This window comes from Gadus macrocephalus, chromosome 7 (genome assembly GCF_031168955.1).
Source record: "Gadus macrocephalus chromosome 7, ASM3116895v1".
Taxonomy (NCBI): domain Eukaryota; kingdom Metazoa; phylum Chordata; class Actinopteri; order Gadiformes; family Gadidae; genus Gadus; species Gadus macrocephalus.
Genome location: NC_082388.1, coordinates 6,133,216 through 6,153,595, shown reverse-complemented (window position 1 = coordinate 6,153,595; position 20,380 = coordinate 6,133,216). Strand labels below are relative to the sequence as shown.

Here is a 20,380-nt window from a genome sequence, read left to right as displayed (position 1 = left end):
ATAGCCCTTAATCACCATAACAGTCTCCAAGGACCTAACAGGCCAAATATTTATGACACCCCCCTTTACCCTAGCCCCCATAAGGGCGAGAAAAAACTTCTTCCAGGGATGTTCAGGAGTGCAATAGGTGCCATAATTGAAACACAGGTATCCTGTATGTCAATATATATATGTTTAGATCATCTTAACTGGTATTATTATAGCAGTCTGAGTTAAGATAACTTAACTAGTATTATTATAGCCTTCTGAGTTAAGATAAATTAACTAGTATTATTAAAACATTCTGAGTTAAAATATTTTAACCAGTTTTTAAAACCGGGGTTAAGATAACTTAACCAGTTTCATTAAAACCTTCTGGATTTAGATAGTGTTATTATAGCCTGCTTGGATAAGATAACTTAACTAGTAGCATTAAAACCTTCTGAGTTAAGATAACTTTACCTGTGTTTTATAACATCCTTTGCTGAGATCGCCCTAACACTGAGAGACAAACCTCTAACTCAATAGAATACTTATTATTATTATTATTATTATTATCATTAGAAATACTTATCGTTGATAAGTCTTTCTAATGGAAAGACTTATCAAGCCAGAGAAAGAAGTTCGACAACAGAGGATTTCAGGTCGCTCAGGTCGGTGTTGTCTCCGGTGATGTTCTCTGGGACGTACAGATGTTTAGGACAGAGTTGGATCCGCCTGGTGTTAGGTCACGATGGACAGATGTTTCAATGTAAATATGAAACAGCCGTTATGGATGAGATGAGAGAGGATTCGTTGTGTTGTTGTAACTTTTGGAGACTGTCCCGAGTTCCTCCTATGGTTCATCTCTTTAAGTCACTTGTTGTGTAACGTCATATGCTAGCTATCTTTGAGGTGTCTGGGGAATGGGTTAACCTAGTGATGGATAGTGCTTGGCACTTGGTTCTATGAACATCCTTACCGTACCGAAAGAGATATATTGTTGCTTCTCTTTCGTCCGACAAATGTACTTATTGTAAGTCACTTTGGATAAAAGCGCCCTGAATGTAAAGGTAAACTCAGACTTTGTTTTCTTTTTTGGTTGAAACTCTGTTGCAACCGTTTATTTCTACCGCAATAACGTTTGATTAAATGTCGGAAGAGTTTAATGGGTTTAACCATAACTTTTCAGTTGTGTACCGGTAAATGCCTTTAAGTTGTTTAAATGTTTCATACAGACACTGTTGAGGACAGTTATGGAGTTACAATTGCTTTTTTCTTTAATACATACACAGATTTAAATATATTTTTTAGATCAGGTGAAGAAATTCTGTGCTCGGATATTTTGTCCCAGGGAATGTGTAATGCTGAATGAATGTTATGTTGCATTCAATTCAATAGCAGGCACTTTGGTCCAAAGGCGACTTAGAAAAAGTGATTCCAACAATGAAGATATATCTCAAAAAGTGAGAGAATAATTTAGGCAGAATTCAGAAAATAAGAACAGCAACACTTTGCTGCTCTTTCAACTGTAATAGTTCCCAGTACAGTTGACACCAACAAAAGCACTGGAATATAATTTGCTTGTAAGGATGATTAAAAATTGGATCTATTTAATTTGAGATGTACAAAACAAATTAAAATGTCATTAGTTATAATTCTCTGCTTTGTGTTGAAGACAATCCAGGAAATAATAGTAATTACAAATAAGTTTCCAGTGTTGTTAATTATAATTTGTTAGTTATTAATTCCACCCTAGACAATGCACACACTTACACAATATTAATAGTAAAATATTATTGTAGTATAGTAATCTAGCATTGATGTTGTAGATCTTGTGTACTCCGACTTGGACTTTGGTTTTAGGTTTTACATTTGTTTAGGAGATAAGCATTTCAGAAGGAGTGGGTGAGTGTGTGTGTGTGTGTGTGTGTGTGTGTGTGTGTGTGTGTGTGTGTGTGTGTGTGTGTGTGTGTGTGTGTGTGTGTGTGTGTGTGTGTGTGTGTGTGTGTGTGTGTGTGTGTGTGTGTGTGTGTGGCCTTACCCAAGTGTGTAGAGGAAATGACATCAGCAGCAGCAGGGAGCTGACGGTTTGAGAGTGGATGGAAGTTAGGATTGGATGGGGAGAAGAGAGGGATAGACAGTAGCTAAACACAAGGAGAGAGAGAATCTGTGCTATAATGAAGAACGCATTATATTTGTATTCTTGATTTAAACCTTCTAACCCTGACCTAATTGTAGATACAACCTCTTATCAACGAGGCTGGACCTGTCTGCGTGACGAGGGTTCGAGGAACAACCAGTTAGGTAACCCCCGGCAACGGAGTGTTTATCATACCCCCAGTGGTGGGAAAGATCAAATAACATCAAGCGCTATCGCTTGATGTTATCAGAGTGGAGTAGGGAGGGGATTAACACTGATGTAGGGTGATAGGTGTGTGTGTGTGTGTGTGTGTGTGTGTGTGTGTGTGTGTGTGTGTGTGTGTGTGTGTGTGTGTGTGTGTGTGTGTGTGTGTGTGTGAGAGAAAGAGAAAATGCGGGTGAGAGAAGGGGAGAGAAATGGGGGAGAAAAAGGGAGAGAAAGGGGAAGAGTGAAAGGGAGAACTAGGGTGTGGTCTCAGCAGCCTCACCTGGAGTGTGATTGGACTCTGGGGGCTGGGGGAGGCTGCACACCTGTTGCTCGTTGAGCAATCAGTGGTCAGCAGTTTAACGTACGCTCACTCTGATCCACAGTGCCGTCCAATCACAGTGAGAGGGTTAGAGAGACAGACAGGCAGACAGACAGTGTGTGTGTGGGTGGGTGGGTGGGTGGGGGGGGGATTGGGAGAGGCATGGCCATTAGGCACTAAAAGCCTGGTTCCGGGTCTGGGTTTGTGTATCTGTGTTAGGGTTAGTGTGTGTGTGTGTGTGTGTGTGTGTGTGTGTGTGTGTGTGTGTGTGTGTGTGTGTGTCTGCGTGTGTAGGGGCGAGGGTGTGTGTGAACATACGTGTGTGCGAGTGCGCTGTGTGTCTGTTTATTTTTGTGTGTGTGAGTCTCTGTGGGTGGATGTGTTTTCTGTGTGTAGGGGTTGTTAAGTTAAGTTAAGTCCTTTATTCATCCCTTTTTAGGGGGAAATTCTTTCTCTGCGTTTGACCCATCCGGGTAGCCGGTGAAACACATACACACACAGAGGTCCACACACATGGGGGCACACACATGGGGGCACACACATGGGGGCACACCGACACTACCGGAGCAGTGGGCTGCCGCGGTGCAGCCCCCGGGGAGCAGGTGGGGGTTTCAGATGCCTTGCTCAAGGGCACCTCATCCGTGGATTTTTTCAGGATTTGAAACTGGCCACCCTCCAGTTACCAGTCCAACTCCTTCACCAGTATGCCACGGATGGGTTGGTGTGTGAGTTTGTGTGTGTCTGTGTGTTTTTGTGTGTGCGAGTGTGTGTAAGGGTGAATGTGTGGGCTTTTGTTCCTGTGTGTGTGTCTGTGGGTGTATGTGTGTGTTTGTGAGTAGGTATGTGTGTGTGTGTGTGTGTGTGTGTGTGTGTGTGTGTGTGTGTGTGTGTGTGTGTGTGTGTGTGTGTGTGTGTGTGTGTGTGTGTGTGTGTGTGTGCACCAGGGATGGAAATTAACACCCGCCACACGTTTGTTCGTTTCCTATATTAGTGCACTATATCATGAACACTATTTAGGATATAGTGAGTGAGTGTACAGGGAACAATTTCGAACACAGCTCTTATGTCCATGCGTGAGACACAAGCAATTCGGAAGAAGACGATGGGTGTGTCGAATAGACGTCGTCATCGTCTTGCCGTCCCTCCCCGGTCTGTGATTGGTTCCCCATCTCAGGCGAAAATCGGATCCATGGAATCCAGGCTGCCTCGCAGCGTGGAATGAAATCGCTCGCAAGGCAGCATGGCTATAGCCAGGCTATTTCGGAGGCGGGACACGTTCAGAATTCCATTCATAAATTAACAGACGTGAATTGTCTGGCTGGCTGAAATTTGAGAGGGGTTCTGGGTGTCCATGGTAAGATTTGTGTAACCAACGAGAGAGAGGTATGATCAGTTAAGCATGACGAAGGAGAAGTGTATGGAAGTAAATCTGTGCCATCGGATTTTGAAAATAAAAAGCCATTGAATTCTAAGCACTGAATATTTATGCATTGAAATAACGTATCTGGATTTGAATTTCAATGTAATCAACGTCCCCACGTTGAATTTTTAACGTTGAATATTTGATTTTGAATTTTTAACATTGAAAAATAAAGCTGAATAGGAGTTAAATTCAAATCCAGATATGTTATTTAAATGCATAAATATTCAGTGCTTAGAGTTCAATGGCTTTTTATTTTCAAAATCCGATGGCACAGATTTACTTCAATAGAAGTGACTCAAACATTTTGTGGTTGAGAGGGCATATCGGTTTCTACAGGACAAAATCTGTGTGGGGGTGGGGGAATCTAGTGGGGGATATGTTCAACAAAAGAACAAGGAATTTAAAGCTACTTACAATAGGCCTAGGCTACATTAATTTCCCATGATGGCAGCAATGTTCCACTTTCAGCTGGAATTCACCGGTACATCAAAACCACGTGTCTTCTTTAGATTTCAGTTCCCTTTATTTATTCACACAGTTTAGCAGAGGCATTCATTCAGAATCAGAGCCCAAATTAAAGCTGCATTTAGGGCGACTATCACTACCCAGCCGAAAAATAGATGCGCTATAAATGGTTTTGTATATAGCAGTCAGGAACATGGGCATAGTTGTGGAAGTGTTGGTGTTAGGAAAAAAAAATTGACGGGAATTAAAGTGCTGCACATCAACTGTACAAATGTAGATTATTCATCACAAAAATTTTAATTCAGAAATCGAATAGGCTAATAAAGTCTGAAATGTGAGATAAAATTCAGCATTCTGATAATAAAGTCAGAATACTTGGATCAATCCGAATTCTGATAATTAAATCCAGCATTAAAGGTTCATTTAAGAAGGTTCTCACCAGTCATTTGTGGCCTGGTCGCGATGTCGAGTTTTTTTAAAAGTAGTTCACTAGCGTGCAATAATTTGCAGTGTCAGAATTCTGAGAATTTAGTCAGCATTCAGATTTCTCAGAATTCTCTGACTAAAGCGCTACTACTAGCGAACTACTTTCAGGGTGACTGTGAATTAGTTTGGTTCTCTTTCATGGAAGCCGGAAGTGGGAGATTCCTGGGGCTTGCCCCATGAATTCAACCCATGCACACGCTCACACGCCACACTTCGTATTTCTCATGCAGAGAAATTACCAGGATAGCGCCCACCAATTTGGGCCGCTATTTAACAGTGTTACAGGTAGGAATCAAATGTGTTTCCCGTACGTATGGTAACCAGACGTCCTCTTTTGCCCGGACATGCCCTCTTTTTGAGGGCATGTCCGGGCATGTCCTCTTTTTTTTTTTTTTTGCGGAAATTCAAAATCGTTCTGGATTTTATTAAAGCCTCATACATGTTCACATTGAATTTGCGTTGCGTTTCTCTGGGTCGTTCACAAACTAGTTAGGCTACGCCCTCCCCTACTCAGTTCTGTTTGCTTTGCATTGGTGGAAGTGAGTAGGGGGAGTGGTTAAGTAGAGCCTTCAGATTGGACGGTTTGACTTACTCAGTTACCGTCGTGTTTTGTATTTATTTTTTTACCATTATTGTTTTATAGGGACAAATATTAACACATTTCTCCTACAGGGGATTGATGAAGTTCTACCTAGACTATTGAACAGAAAGAAAAACTTGGTCATACTTTACACACATTACCACAGCATTGGCCTAATGCCACAGATATATTTTCAGCATTGGACTGAATGCCACATAAATATATAATTATGTTTTTGCACGTTTGCAACGTTTAAAAGTTTAGGGTATAAAGTTCAAGTATATGCCTCGACTTGTATTCCTTAAGCCAATAGCCTTTTGAGGCCGTGTTTTTTCTGAATATTAGTGTTAAGGGCCAATAATGCTTACTATCATACGGTAGTTACCAGGTCTGTGGACACATTTGTATGCAGTCACATGTAAATAACATGTTATGATGGTGTAGCCATGCATGTTGTTTTATTGTTAATATGTCAATTTGTTTTTTATTGAAAAGTTTTTTATACTTTGTATAGATGAATTATCTCCAAACTTGTCATCGTAACACCTTTGAAATAAACATGACTTAACATGGCAGACACCTGTGTATTGTTTATCATATGCGGTAAGAGTGTGACGTTTTCAACTCAGTTCCTTGGTAGAACCTACTTACAGTAAAATTCACTTCTGATGGAAAAAAAGATGTGTATGAAAAACACTTTGTTATCTATTGTTACTATTATATTGTTTAAAATGTACGCATATATTAAAAAAATATATAGCATATAAAAAGTGGCTGGTAAAAAAGATGAGTGGCTGCTAGATTTTTAAATCTACCTGCCACAGTGGCTGGTGGGCAAAAAAGTTAATTTCCATCTCTGGTATGCACCTTTGTTTGTTTCTGTGTGTGTTTGGCTATGTGTACGTTTGTGGGTCTGTTTCTGTGTTGGTGTGTGTGTGTGTTTGTGCATGAGTGTGTGTAGATCAAAGTGTGTGTATGTGTCTGTTTGTGCGTCTGTTTCTCTGTGGTCATTCATAAAGCATAGCACCGTCATTCATTTCATATTGTTTGTGTGTGTGTGTGTGTGTGTGTGTGTGTGTGTGTGTGTGTGTGTGTGTGTGTGTGTGTGTGTGTGTGTGTGTGTGCATCTGTGAGCGTTGATCCAGAGGCCAGTACCATTTGTCAGTACGGACAGCCCGATGACATCATTAGTAAAACATGGACCGCCGAGATAACACGCTAAAGTAAACAGAAAGATCGCCACGGAGACACGCCAACACAGTTAGAGAGAGAGAGAGAGAGAGAGAGAGAGAGAGAGAGAGAGAGAGAGAGAGAGAGAGAGAGAGAGACAGAGACAGAGAGACAGAGAGAGAGAGAGAAGGGAGGGGAGAGAGAGAGAGAGAAGGTGTGAGAGAGAGAGAATGGAGGGGAGGAAGGGAGGGAGGAAGAGAGGGGGGAGAGGGAACGAGAGAAGGTGTGAGAAAGAGAGAGAGAGAGAGAATGGAGGGGAGAGAGAGAGAAGGTGTGTGAGAGAGATAGAGAGAGAGAGAAGATGAGAAAGAGAGGGAGAGAGAGTGAGAGTGAGAGAGGCGGGGAGAAAGTAAGACGAGAGAGAGAAAGGACATGAGAAAGAGAGGGAGGGGAGGCAGTGAGCGAAGTTGTGTGTGAACAAGAGGGGGGGGGGATAGCGAAAGCGAGAAGTAATGACAGAGGAGGAAAAAAAAAAAAAAAATGCACAAAGAGGTGGTGAGCGCAAAGTGAGAGAAGGTGAGTATCAAGAAGGAGTAGGAGTGTTTCAGTAAACACACACTCTGGGTTAGAATAAAGGATGCGAGACGTCCACACACACACTCGGCAGACCCCCCGGAACACCGGTAACCGGGGAAAACGCCTGTGGATGTGCGCAAACCCATTCTGAATGCCCATTGGCTAACAGTTTCCAGAAACATCCGTAGAACTTGGGGAAGCAACATTACAAATGTCTTGTCAAAATTGGAATTAATCGATCGGAATTAACTGATCTGAGTAGTAAACGTTATCCAGGAACATTCTCGAAGGAAATGAGTGCTTGTTACAGCATGTTTCATTTACATTTAGGGGATTTAGCAAACGCTTTTACCGAATACGATTCACAACGGTTCACACACACATTGACACACCGACGGTGGAGTCGACCCTTCAGTGTGACAGCCAGCTCGTCAGGAGCAGTCAGGGTGAGGTGCCTTGCTCTGGGACACCTCGACACCAAGGAGGAGCCAGGCATCGAACTAGCAACCTTCCGGTGAACAGTCAACCCGCTCTACCTCCTAAGCTACTGTCGCCCAGTTTGAGACGTGCTTCCTCTCTCTTGTTTGTTCAAAGCCTTCTCTTCCGTCCCAGACGTCAGTGGAAAAGCTGTACTGGGTGTCCTGGGATCAAGGCCATGACTTGATGTTCACCAGGAATAACCGACAAATTTACTCACCGTTTAACAGGGCCGCTGGCAGAGCTAGAGAGAAAGAAAGGCTATTTTGAGCCAGACCTGAGATGCTTACTAGGGGAAGGTTTTTTTATGACCTGGTGAATTTTCCATGACCTCAGATCTCGGTCAGGTCAGAGTAGCTTTGGGAAAAAATGTTTTCTTTATAAAGGCTTGGATCTCCTTGAAACAAAGGAGAGTAGCTCGGAATTCAAACCCACAAGTATTCCGACGTATGAGTGAAAAACACAATGTTTCAGATGTGTGCGATTTATAACAGATGTGGAATGAAAAGCAATTTAATTTGAGCCAAGCAGAATCAAATTTTACATTCACATTAACATTTAGGGAGTTTATCAGACGCTTTTATCCAAAGCGACTTACAATAATTACATTTGTCAGATGAGAGAGAAATAACAACATATTGCTGTTGGAATAGAAAGGATCTTCATAGAAACAAGTGCCAAGCACTTACAGTTTCTGATGTATTCGATTTGTGGCGGTCAGGAGCTAAGGAGGTAGAGTGGATTGACTGGTAACCAGAAGGTTGCTAGTTTCATCCCCGGCGAGTGTCAAGGTGTCCCTGAGCAAGGCACCTGCATTGTTGACTCCACCATCGGTGTGTGAATGAAAGGTTGTTGGTCACTTAGGATGAAAGCGTCTGCCACACGCCCTAAAATTAAATTGTAAAGCTAGCAATGGATCATCAGTGAGGAAATTATTTCTGAGATTAATCCTCATGAATTCATGTAAATACTTCAACTTCTGTAAACGTAATCACTGTAAAAGTAATTTATGCAATGCGCTGTTGAATGTAATCACAATCTCTCTTCCACATGGCTGTGTTGTTTGCATACATATATGTTAATATATATGCTTGTGTTTATTCTAATATTTATATTTAAATCCCCTTAATGTAAATGTAACAGAGGTGGAACAAAAAGCACTTTCATTTACTGCAGCACGATCCAAAATCCCGCAGAACTTCTCTAACATCTCCTCCTTTCTCCCTCAGGCTAAAACTCCTATTGGACCAGGAGAAGGCGTACCAGGAGCGCAAGGAGGAGGAGCACAACAAGAAGGTCTGCGCCCTCAAGGAGGAGCTGACCAAGCTCAAGTCCTTTGCCTTACTGGTCGTCGACGAGCAGCAACGCCTCACCGAGCAACTCGGCCGCCAAACCGCCACAGTCAACGAGCTCTCCTCGGCCGGCGCCAAGACCAAGGAGGAGCTAGCCTCTGCCGCCGCCCGCCTGAAGGAGGAGGAGTCTAAGGTGTTCCGCCTTGAGTCGGAACTCCGCGACCTCGCTGTCGGACACCACCAGGAGCAGGAGGCCATGACGGCCAAGCTGGCGGGCGAGGACGCCCAGAACCGCGTGCTGCGGCAGAGGCTGTCTGCACTGAGTCGACAACTGGACGAACTGGAAGAGACGAACAAGACCCTGCGACGGGCCGAGGAGGAGCTGCAGGAGCTCAGGGACAAGATCGGGCGAGGGGAGGGCGGAAACTCGGGGCTGGCGTCGGAGGTGGAGGAGCTGAGGCGGAGGGTGCTGGAGATGGAAGGGAAGGACGAGGAGTTGATTCGCATGGAGGAGCAATGCCGCGACCTGAACCGGAAGCTGGAGAAGGAGGCAGGGCAGAGCCGCGGGCTGAAGACAGAGGTGGACAAGCTGAACCAGCGCATCCTGGAGCTGGAGAGGCTGGAGGACGCATTCGGGAAGAGCAAAGTGGAGTGCGGCTCACTGAAGAGCAACCTGGAGAGGGAGCGGACGGTTTCCAAGATGGTGGCTGGGGAGCTGGAGGTGCTCAGGGAGAAGGTGAAGGAGCTGGAGGCGGCGGAGGCCCAGCTGGGCAGGACAGAGGTGGGCCTGAGGGAGGACCTCGCCAAGCTGAAGACACTCACCGTGCTGCTGGTGGACGAGCGGAAGAGTACGGCGGAGAGGATGAGGCAGATGGAGAGCAAGGTGCTGAACAGCTCGGGGAAACTGCAGGCTGAGCAGGAGATGGTGAACTCAGTCACCGAGCGATTAATCGAGGAGAGCCGGAAGGCACTAAAGTCGAAGGCCGAACTGGAGGAGAAAGCATGCAGGGCAGCGAGGGAACGGGACGAGCTGAGGGCGAGGCTGAACGTCGAGGAGGGGAAGAGCAAGGACTTGGAGGCCAAGGTGGGCATGATGAAGAAGAGGCTGCAGACGCTGGAAGGCATCGAGAGGGAGTACCTCCGGAGCAACAGCGAGGGGAAAAAGGAGCCGATCAACGCGTCCATCAATGCCAAGCGCTTCCAGCAGGAAGACAACAAGGTGAAGGAGCTGACCCAGGAGGTGGAGCGTCTCCGGAGTAAACTCAAGGACGTGAAGGCGCAGGAGGTGGTGGAGAGGGTGGAGGGCGAACCGCTGAAGACGGAGGAGCGCAAGCTGCTTGAGAAGAGTTTTGCCGAAGAGCACGAGACGGCCGAGACGCTGCGGGGCGAGCTGGCTGCGTCACGCACAGAGCTGTCAAACTACCAGAAGAGGGAGTGCGGGCAGGAGCAGGTGCTCTACAAGCGTCTGAAGGAGGAGGAGGCCAAGTCGGGCCACCTGACCCGCGAGGTCTCGGCCCTAAAGGAGAAGATCCATGACTTCATGGGGACGGAGGAGAACATCTGCCGCATGAAGAACGACCAGTCGACCCAGCAGAGGAGGCTCACACAGCAGGAAGTGCGGAATAAGGAACTGGCCCGGGAGATGGAGACCCTGACCGGGGAGCTTGAGAGATACCGACGCTTCAGCAAGAGCCTGCGCCCGGGGATGAGTGGTCGACGGTTCTCGGACCTTCACGTCTCCACAAAGGAGGTGCAGACGGATGCGGTTGATTTCCTGGGGTCCCGTTGCTCTACAGAGGAGCCGCTGGAGCGGGCGGTGGTCAACGGGAGACTGTACGACGCAGGCGAGTCGGAGGAGGAGGGGAGTGAGAGCGAGAGCGAAAATGAGTGTGGACCCTCGCGGCGGACCGATGCGAACAACCGCAACAACAGCCTCATCCGAGCGGCGCGCTTCCCACTGACCCCGCCCCCGACGCTGGTCAATGTGAAGGCGTTGCCAGGGGCCACCAGGCTCAACGGGAACCACCACGGGGGTCCGAAGCAGCCGCAGCAGCAAAGCGATGTCTTGCTAAGCAACAACCCCGGCCGACCCCTGCACATCAAGGTGAACCCTGAACCCCGGTTGAACACGGCCCTGTTGGGGATAGGCTCCCTGGGGGTGGTTGCTGTGGAGACGGCACCGTCGTACACCAGCACTGCCGTCATCCCCACCAGCGGGGGGGGAGCGGGCAAGCCGAGGATCACCATCATCCAGAACGCTTCCGTCTCCCCTGGCAACAAGTCAGTGTCGCCGTCATCGAGGGCCAAACGCTCGCCGCTGCACGAGGGTCTCTGCTCGCCCAACCGGGCTCCCTCCCCGCTGACCATGGCCACCGCCTACTCCCCCCGGACGCGGACCCCGGACTCCCCCGCGGGGGGGGGGACGCCGCCTTGTGACCGGGGGATGTCGCCCATCCAGATCGTGTCGGTAACCACAGCGACGCCCGAGCCGGCGGCGGCGGAGGTTGCGGTCGGCGGCATGTTCCGCGTGGCCCAGCCCCCCCACTGGCAGGTCCAGAGGGCCAACAGCACGGGGGGAGGGGCCAACGTGTTCACCACCGAGGACAACAAGATCCACATCCACCTGGGCGCGCCCTTTATTCAAAGCGTTGTTAGCGGCAACAGCGGGGGCGGAGTCAGCCCCACCCCAAGCCACGCCCCACCCGCACCTCAGGATCAGCGGACGCCCCCCAAGGGCGGTGCCAAGGTCATGAGTAGCATCGTCATTAAGCCCACACCCCCCCCTGTACAAAGGCCGGCCCACATTACCGTAAGTAACAGCAACGATTGACCACGCCTCCCCCTCAGAAAGACCCGCCTCCACACCCCAGCTCCATCCCATAATACCTTCCAACCACCCTTAGTTACAGTGGTTCCCCCCATCTCCATCCCATATACCTTCCAAACACCAGTTAGTTCCGGTTCACCCAGTACCCCTGTATCAATGCCCCCGGTGCCTTCGGTTGCTCTTCCTCAGTGTTTCCCCGTTGTGTTACTAGAGGACTCATGATTGTGTTGTTGTTGTTATTTTAAACACACACACGCACACATGTAGAGACACACATACACACATGTAGGCACGCTCGCACCCACACAGGTAGGAACAAACACACGCATGTAGGGACAGACAGACACACACATGTAGTCTCTCACACACACACACACACACACACACACATACACACACTTTTTTTTATCGGTTGGTGTGCTCTCCCTGGATTTGGGTTCGAAAATGTGTTTTTGCTGTTGCATGAAAGAGGATTTGAAGGTGTTTAAGGTTTTTAAGGTGTTGGAGTTGGGGTCGTTTTTAATTTGTTGTGCACTGACTTGTGTTAGGCTGGAATATCGAACATGTAGTCCGAAACATCTGATTTGTAACTTTTTTTCATTACTTTATATGGCTTAACCTGAGATCGTGTTTTTTCCTTTTATAAATAAGTGTACAAAGTGGGTTTTAGGGTTGAGTTTGACTTTGACAGCCTGCTGTTTCACACTCACCCCAAATAAGCATGTTTTGATCATGTCCAAAAAAATATTTTGCCCATGAAAATACAAGCACATGTTTGATTTGAATAAATTGGTTTTGTGTTTTCATTTGCATGATGCATAACTTCATAACATTCCCCTTACATCTCACTCTGGAGCTTAGGAGTAACAGAGCCATTAAAGTCAAGTTTGGGTGTTTAGAGAGAGAGAGAGAGAGAGAGAGAGAGAGAGAGAGAGTGACAAAGTGTGGGAATGCTGGAAGATTAAATGTTGATCCTAACGATTTCGTGTGCTTCGTGTGCGACGTAGAATAGCGTTGTTAAAGTCTCATCACAGAACCCATGGAGATCCAACTGACTTAAAAGCAGACAGAAATATAATGTATATAATAAAAGGTTAAGCAGTAGGGGTGTAACGGATCACAAACTCACGGTTGGGATCGTGTCACGGTTTTTGAGTCACGGGTCGGATCATTTTCGGAACAACAACTACGAAAAAGATAACAAGACAAATGTGACTTTAAATAAAATCTACAAATGTGTAAAAGCAAAAAAAAGTGATACATTTGGTAATAATCCTGCTTCCTTTGAGGATAGTAAATATTAAAAAAAATTGCTTGTGTCAACATAAAAAAAAAAAAATTTAAACTAAATAATTATCACTTCTTCTTTTTAACATGGAAAGTAAATAATAAAAAAGGTCCAAAAGGAAGCACAGAGAACCGGGTGAAAAGACTACAACCAAACATAAACATCCCATTTCCGCCTCCAGTTCGGTTTCCGTTTCAATGGGATTTACGAAACGCCAAATAAAACACGACAGAAACTGTATTTTGCTATGATACTTGATAAGGAACATCAACAAACACCACTAACCACTCGGTGAGTTGCACATTTCTGAAAACTAATGTTTATGGTTGTTTTAAGGACAGGTTTGTGAATGCCCAAAGCCAGCCATTCTGAAGCAGGCAGGGGCAAATCGAAATGAGCCAAATACCTGAGGCAGGACCAATAGTCAACATTTCGGTGTGTCAACCACTATATATTTCATCCTAGACAAACCAGAAATGGGGCTCAATGTGCTAAATACCGGAATTGCCCTATAAACATGCGCTGATCACGTGAGCGCACAACTTTCTTTCTTCTTTTTTTTTTATCAGCCGATCCGCGGATCACTTGCATCCCGAACCATGAGGGTTAATCCGTACGGAACCATTGCACCACTACTAAGCAGTCATGGCTGGCAATGACATTTTTGTATTCTGAACTCTCCTTAACAATGCAAAAAAATTATAATATATATATATTAAAAAAATGAAATAATCCTACATAGTTTGGGAACATTTCATTCAATTTCCCAGCTGCCTGAGTTGATGACTAGCACTGCAGAAGGCAGGTGTGATCTAGCTGGTAATTTGATCGGAATCGAGTCATTGGGTGTGTTCGAAACCGCGTACTTGCTTACTACTCCTACTAACTATGACGTCAAATTGAGTAAGCGAGAACTTAGTAAGCGAGTTTAGGTAAGCGAGTAGTATCCGAATGTCTTCTACTTCCGGAAAGATTTTGAGTAAGCATCGCTAGCTTACTAGACGTACTAAACTGCCCCAGAATGCACTGCGTCTATTCAAAAGAACAGTGGAAGCAATGGCGCTAAACGGGGAGCCGCAGCAGCAGTGCTTTTAATAATTGTTTAACAATTGTTTTAACATATCACCGCAAATCCTTAGGTTGAAGGTGTACTGTGACGTTAAATGTGACGTTTATATATTTATTTATAATGTTTATTAACGGCGCCCGGTCGGTAGGTTATTGACACGTCATTTGATTCACCTCATCTGAGGTGGTTAAGTAAGGACGGTCTTCTGAACGTCGAATACTCAAATGGATTACTCAATCATTATTTAAGGATTCGAGAAGTAAGCCAAATATTTAGTAGGTAGTAAGCAGTAAGCAAGTAGGTGGTTTCGAACACACCTATTGACTACTCAGATTAGGCGCGGGAAGGATAACTTCCTTTCCGATAAAACTGTGCAGCTGGTTGCTAAGAGACGGTTAAGTCAATAAACAAGGTCTCTACGTGTCCCATGTAAAGTAAATGCTGTCGGAATCGCAAGCGGAATGAGAAGAGTGAGGTTCTGAAAATGAAATTGTAGACGAGCACACACACATGTAGGCATGCGCACACACACAGACACACACGCACACACATGCACAGACATGTAAACACACGCACACACACACGTAAACACACACGCACACATGTAGCCACACAAATGTAGGCATGCACACACACATACACAGACACCCACACACACACAAATACACAGACACACACACACACACGTAGGCATGCACGCACGGACACAAACACATGTAGGCACACACACACATACACAGACACACACACACACACGTGGGTACAGACAGACACACACGCACATACTCAGACCCACACACAAGCACACATATGTAGCCACACACGCACACACACACACATTTATACACACAGACACACACAAACATATATATACACAGCGACACACAAACACACATACCCTCCCCTCTAAGGATTTGAATAAAGTATTTGATTGATTGAGACAGAGCAGGAATGCGCTCCAGGAAATCCGATACACAACTGGAATAAAAAACACACTATAAAGGGGGGGAGACGAACCAGTCAGCAGCTGGGACCCTCGTCTGTCACCTTGGTTACCCTCTCTGACTCAGGGGCCAACACAACACAAGCGGGGTAGGGGCCACAAACACACAAATATGTAGACAGACACACACATAGACAGACAGACGCCCACATGCATGTGGGCGGACAGACAGACAGGCACAGATGTAGACAGATAGACAAAGAAACAGACGCACACGAACACACAATCTAAAAGTAACAACAAATGTTTTTCTAATGTGTGTGTGTGCCGGTTTATGACACACATTCGCGCAGCAGTCTCTCTCTCTCTCTCTCTCTCTCTCTCAGTCAAGGGCCCCAAAAAAAACGGCTGTTTGGTTTCCGTGGAGACGACGGCAGTGCCGGTCTTGCAGGAAAGAGCAGCGCAGGAGAGGGGCACAAAGCGGGGGCGCGCTTTGTGCTCGCTGCTCGTCCCGCGGATACACAATCTAGACCAGTGTTTCCCAACCTGGGGGGCGCCAGAGAGCCAAGGGGGGGTGTGAAGCCTCTGACGGCTAGAGAAAAAATTTACGTCCGAACAATGCCGCAATTTCAGAATGTAGCAAATGCAGCAGCAGTGCGCCCGTGCCTGACTTTATAACAGCTCATCCGAGCTTGAAAGAACTATTTTAGATCTCACGGGGCCCATGATTGAAAATAGACCTGTCGCTAAGTCACGCCCCCTGTCGTTACCACGACGAACTCGAACAAACAAAACAGACTCGATAACAAAAACATGTGGAAAAATGTCAGCTGACAGTATATCAAAGCAGGCTTTGGAGAGGTTTTGGCCGAAAAAGGGTTTAATTTCTTCCAGGATCAATCGAAAGGGACTACACAACGCTATGGAGGGGTATACTCAAAACTTTTAAACAAACGCGATTAACTATATACATGTGCAAAAACGCCAACATATTCTTTATCTTGCTGACCACTTGTTTTTTTATCCCGACAAAAGCCTCCTAATGACAGTTCTCTGCGACACTCTGCGTCTCTCTCGTAGATCGCACCATCTTTTAACGTCTTGGTAAACTGCGACTGCATTATCTTCTCTCACATGATCAGCAGTCCGTGGTTTCACTTTCTCTCCAGTTAGAACTGCTCATGATGATATCGCTGCGTTGTCAGATAGCGCAGCATCAACACATCTACCCAAGCCCCCCCCCCCCGGAAGCGCGGAGCCGTCGCATTTACATCAGAATGAAACCCAATAAACCACCAATGTGTGTAGGGGTCCGGGAGGGTAAATTGGGGTGCTAGCTCAAGCAACCTATTCGCAAACCTAAGTTAGGCTACTTTTTAGGGTGATGCTGTTGAGGCTCTCAGCTGTGCCAGAGCTTTCATGGTTGAAAGGAAAACCACCTGACGTCGCCGCCCGGTGCAGCAGTGTGAACTGCCCAGTTTTTAGAACGTCGCAGCCCGTCTTGTCGCAAGGAGTCGCAAGTTGCAAGTCGTTGCGAGGCGAATCTTTGGTCTGAACGAGGCTTGAGGGCGGAGCTTATCGACAAGTCACTCCTATCAAGTTGCAAATGCATTATTGCCATTCAGCACACTTGTCGCCATCAAAACAAAAGCGCGCAACAGACTGGAGGTGCACAACGACTTTAGACTGGCTGGCATTCATATTACACCTGACACTCCAGCCCCGGCTGTGGGTATGCAAGCCCAAGGTTCACATTAATGAATGAATGGGGGGGGGGGGGGGGGGGGGGGAGTGAACTAGGGGGGCCCTGGAGAAAAAAGGTTGGGAACCACTGATCTAGACGAGACTTTATGCGCGCGTCATGCGTGGGATTGCTAGCCAAACATCTCGCACATGTCACGCAGAACCGCATTCGTGTTTACGTCTCATTAGTGGAGCTGGGGCGGCGCTTTCTGCTACTTGGCACAGGAGTCTGCGGGAACGAGGCGCACGTTACGAGGATGCGCTTTGTTGAAGTTTTGAAAACGTTTAGTGTGTCCAAACACCGCAAAAAATGACAAATATCGGGTTCGTCAAGGTATTTTTGGCGAAGCGTCAGGGCGGAGGGGAGGGGAAGAGATGTCGGTAGGTTGTGATGAAACTCTGTGTAAGGTGCAGAGCTGTCGGGTTAAATAAGATGTCAGGCTTTGCGCTAGAAGGTCTTGGGCAGCAGTGTAACATCATGGTGATAGGCCCCGGTGCCCTAAACGCAAGCGCACGCACACACACACACGCTCGGACACACAGACGCACAGTCAAGAGAGACCTCGAGAGAACTGCTAATGCCACCATTTAGGCTAACGTTACAGGTGACTGGCCACACACCCTCATCCTCCACTCAGCGTTAGCCTACCTTACCGACTGGGCCCCGGTTGCTCCGTCGATATTTACGCCACTGACTCTTGGGAAATCTCTTGGAAAGAAAAGGCGAGTTATAGTGTACAACTTTAAAATAATAATAATGACAGCATCGTCTGTTGTCCAATTCCAACTCCATTTGTTCATACTTACATAAGTTTAAGGTTTAAGTTAACGCCTCAAATTTTTACTAATTTCAAAGGGCTTTATTAAAATGAGAAACTTATATTCTCACTTCCAATGCATTTCAAATCTCACTCTCCCTCTCTCACCCTCCTGCAGTAAGATAAAAAAAAGCGCAGCCAAAATAGTGCAATAAAAGTAAGTAGATAAAAGTATCTTATATGTGTGGATCTGGCGTCATCTAGCGCCCACTTTCAGAATGGTGATCGTGAACGGAATTATAAGGTCAATTTTACACCACGTCACCACTCAAAATTAGGCCATTTAGCAGACGCTTTTTATCCAAAGCAACTTAAATCGGTTAATACACACATTGACACACCGACGGCAGAGTCAACCATGCATGGCGACAGCCAGCTCGTCAGCAGCGGTTAGGGTTAAGTGTCTTGCTCAGGGACACATCAACACTCAGCTAGGAATCGAACTAGCAACCTTTCGGTTACAAGACAACTGCTCTACCTCCTGAGCTAAGCCGACCTCACTCTTCCATAAACCCCTTCTATTTATTCATTTTAAAGGCACCCCTATTACAAACACACAGACAGAGAGAGCTAGAGAGAAACAGAGAGAGAGAGCGAGTGAGAGCAAAAGGGAAAGACAGAGATAGACAACAGAGAGGAGAGATAGAGATGCAGCCACTAGTGATGTCACCATAACACAGATCCAATTTTCCAAAGGCTTGCAACGGCTAATCACACTCACACCTGGTGGTATAATATGGGACTGGCATCTCTCTCTCTCTCTCTCCCCCCCCCCCCCCTCTCTCCCACCCACCCCACACTGACCTCATCCTCTCTCCCTCCCTCCCTCCCTCGCTTTCACCTCCCACTCCCTCCCTCCCTTCCTCACTCACTCCCTTCTTCATTCCTCCCTCCCTCTTGTCCCTCCCCCCTCCCTCCCCCCCTTACCTGGTTCAAAATGGCAGACACAATCCCAACTGTCTCCCTCCCCAGGTATCGGCCGAAGCACTCCGTCGGTCAGGCCCCACCCGAATCCCCAAACCCAGAGGGTGCGGCTCCCCCAAGGGCAACCCCAACCCGGGGGTGGCCCCGGGGCCGCAGACCCCCAGGGGACTGAAGACCAGGGGCCCAATGACGCAAGGGAAAGACCTCCTCAATGCCAAGACTACAACAATCCCCGGCACTGCCTCCATCAACAATAACAACCCCAACTTAGCCAATAGGAAGCTGTGATCTCTCTCTCTCTCTCTCTCTCTCTCTCTCTCTCTCTCTCTCTCTCTCTCTCTCTCTCTCTCTCTCTCTCTCTCTCTCTCTCTCTCTCTCTCTCTCTCTCTCTCTCTCTCTCTCTCTCTCTCTCTCTCTCTCTCTCTCTCTCTCTCTCTTACATTTAGAATATTTGTAATTCTGTGTTAGAAGTTGTTAGCTAACTAGCTAAGTTTCCACCATTTATTATACATTAATATAGTGGACTAACTAGCATATACTGATCATACACTTACTGTTATCCTATACTTACTGTTCTGAAGCCTATTCTACAACGTGATACGATGTTCCATGAATGTTAAGTGATTTTATCTTTTAAAAGGCATTCGGTGAGTTATTATAGAGGCATTAAGGCAAGAGATCTTTTCGTAAATAGGTAAACTTTAATTATTTTAGACATTTTGAGTATTTTTATTTACAGACAAGATATAAACGCTGTGTGGACATTTATCGGATAAAATGTATGTTTATTGTGAATGTCAGTTTTGTTGGGAACTAACCTATTAACAAACTTATTCAACTCTCAGGTTTGGGTTCAAATCAACGTATTTTAGAAAGAGGTGTTTTAAATGTAAAACAGAGCTGTGTTGATAAAATGTTGTCAGTCATTAGCAATAATCTGTCATGTGTAACATTTTTGCTATTTTCGTTGATCAATAAAGATTAATTTTATACCTTTTACTGAATGAACACTTTCAAATTCAAACTTCTAAAGATAAAACTAGATAAAATACACACTAAAATGCTTTTAAGCTTTGAAAAAGAGCATTTAAACACATACTGTATTTTTATTATACTGTATTTCTAAATCAGATTAATAAAGCATCCCCTATTCCTTACTTAACTGGAGACAAATACAGTAAAAAAAAAATTGTAAAAAGTAGTGCTGTCAAGCGATTAAAATATTTAATCGTGATTAATGGCATTAATGTCATAGTTAACTCACGATTAATCGCGATTTTTTTTCTATGCTAAATATCCCTTGATTTCTTTGTCCCATTAATTGTTCATGGAGTGCATCGGCTTGCCTTGTGCAAATGTTTTTTTATTGATAACAACATTGGCATATACTGATCAAAACAGGACGATACAAAAAAAAAGCCTATAGTGCAATTAAACGATGAACATACAAACATACTGCCTTGAACATAGCAGTCAGGCTACTGCTTCTTTGTTTTGAGCCAAAGAAAACAATATATAAATTGCGTTAATCGCGCGATAAAAAAATTAACGCCGTAAAAATTGGTTTGCGTTAACGCCGTTAATAACGCGTTTAACTGACAGCACTAGTAAAAAGCAAGTCTTACTCAAAGCAAACTTGATTGCTCAGTTTTTCAAACACCGTTACTCAGGT

General features: G+C 45.8%; 1 protein-coding gene across 2 annotated transcripts in view; it reads left to right on the top strand.

Annotated features, from left to right (window-relative positions):
• LOC132460637 (filamin A-interacting protein 1-like) overlaps positions 1 to 19,707 on the top strand; it is a 34,558-nt gene extending 14,851 nt beyond the window's left edge. The window contains exons 4-5 of one of the 2 annotated variants that reach the window (XM_060055424.1): positions 9,034 to 11,905; positions 18,757 to 19,707. In XM_060055424.1, the coding sequence (XP_059911407.1) occupies positions 9,034 to 11,905; positions 18,757 to 18,996 (3,112 nt within the window). In that variant the 3' untranslated portion in view covers positions 18,997 to 19,707. Of the gene's footprint in view, positions 1 to 9,033; positions 12,713 to 18,756 lie in introns of those variants that run through there. The other variant, XM_060055423.1, reaches the window with a different exon arrangement.
• The last annotated feature ends 673 nt before the right edge of the window (positions 19,708 to 20,380 follow it).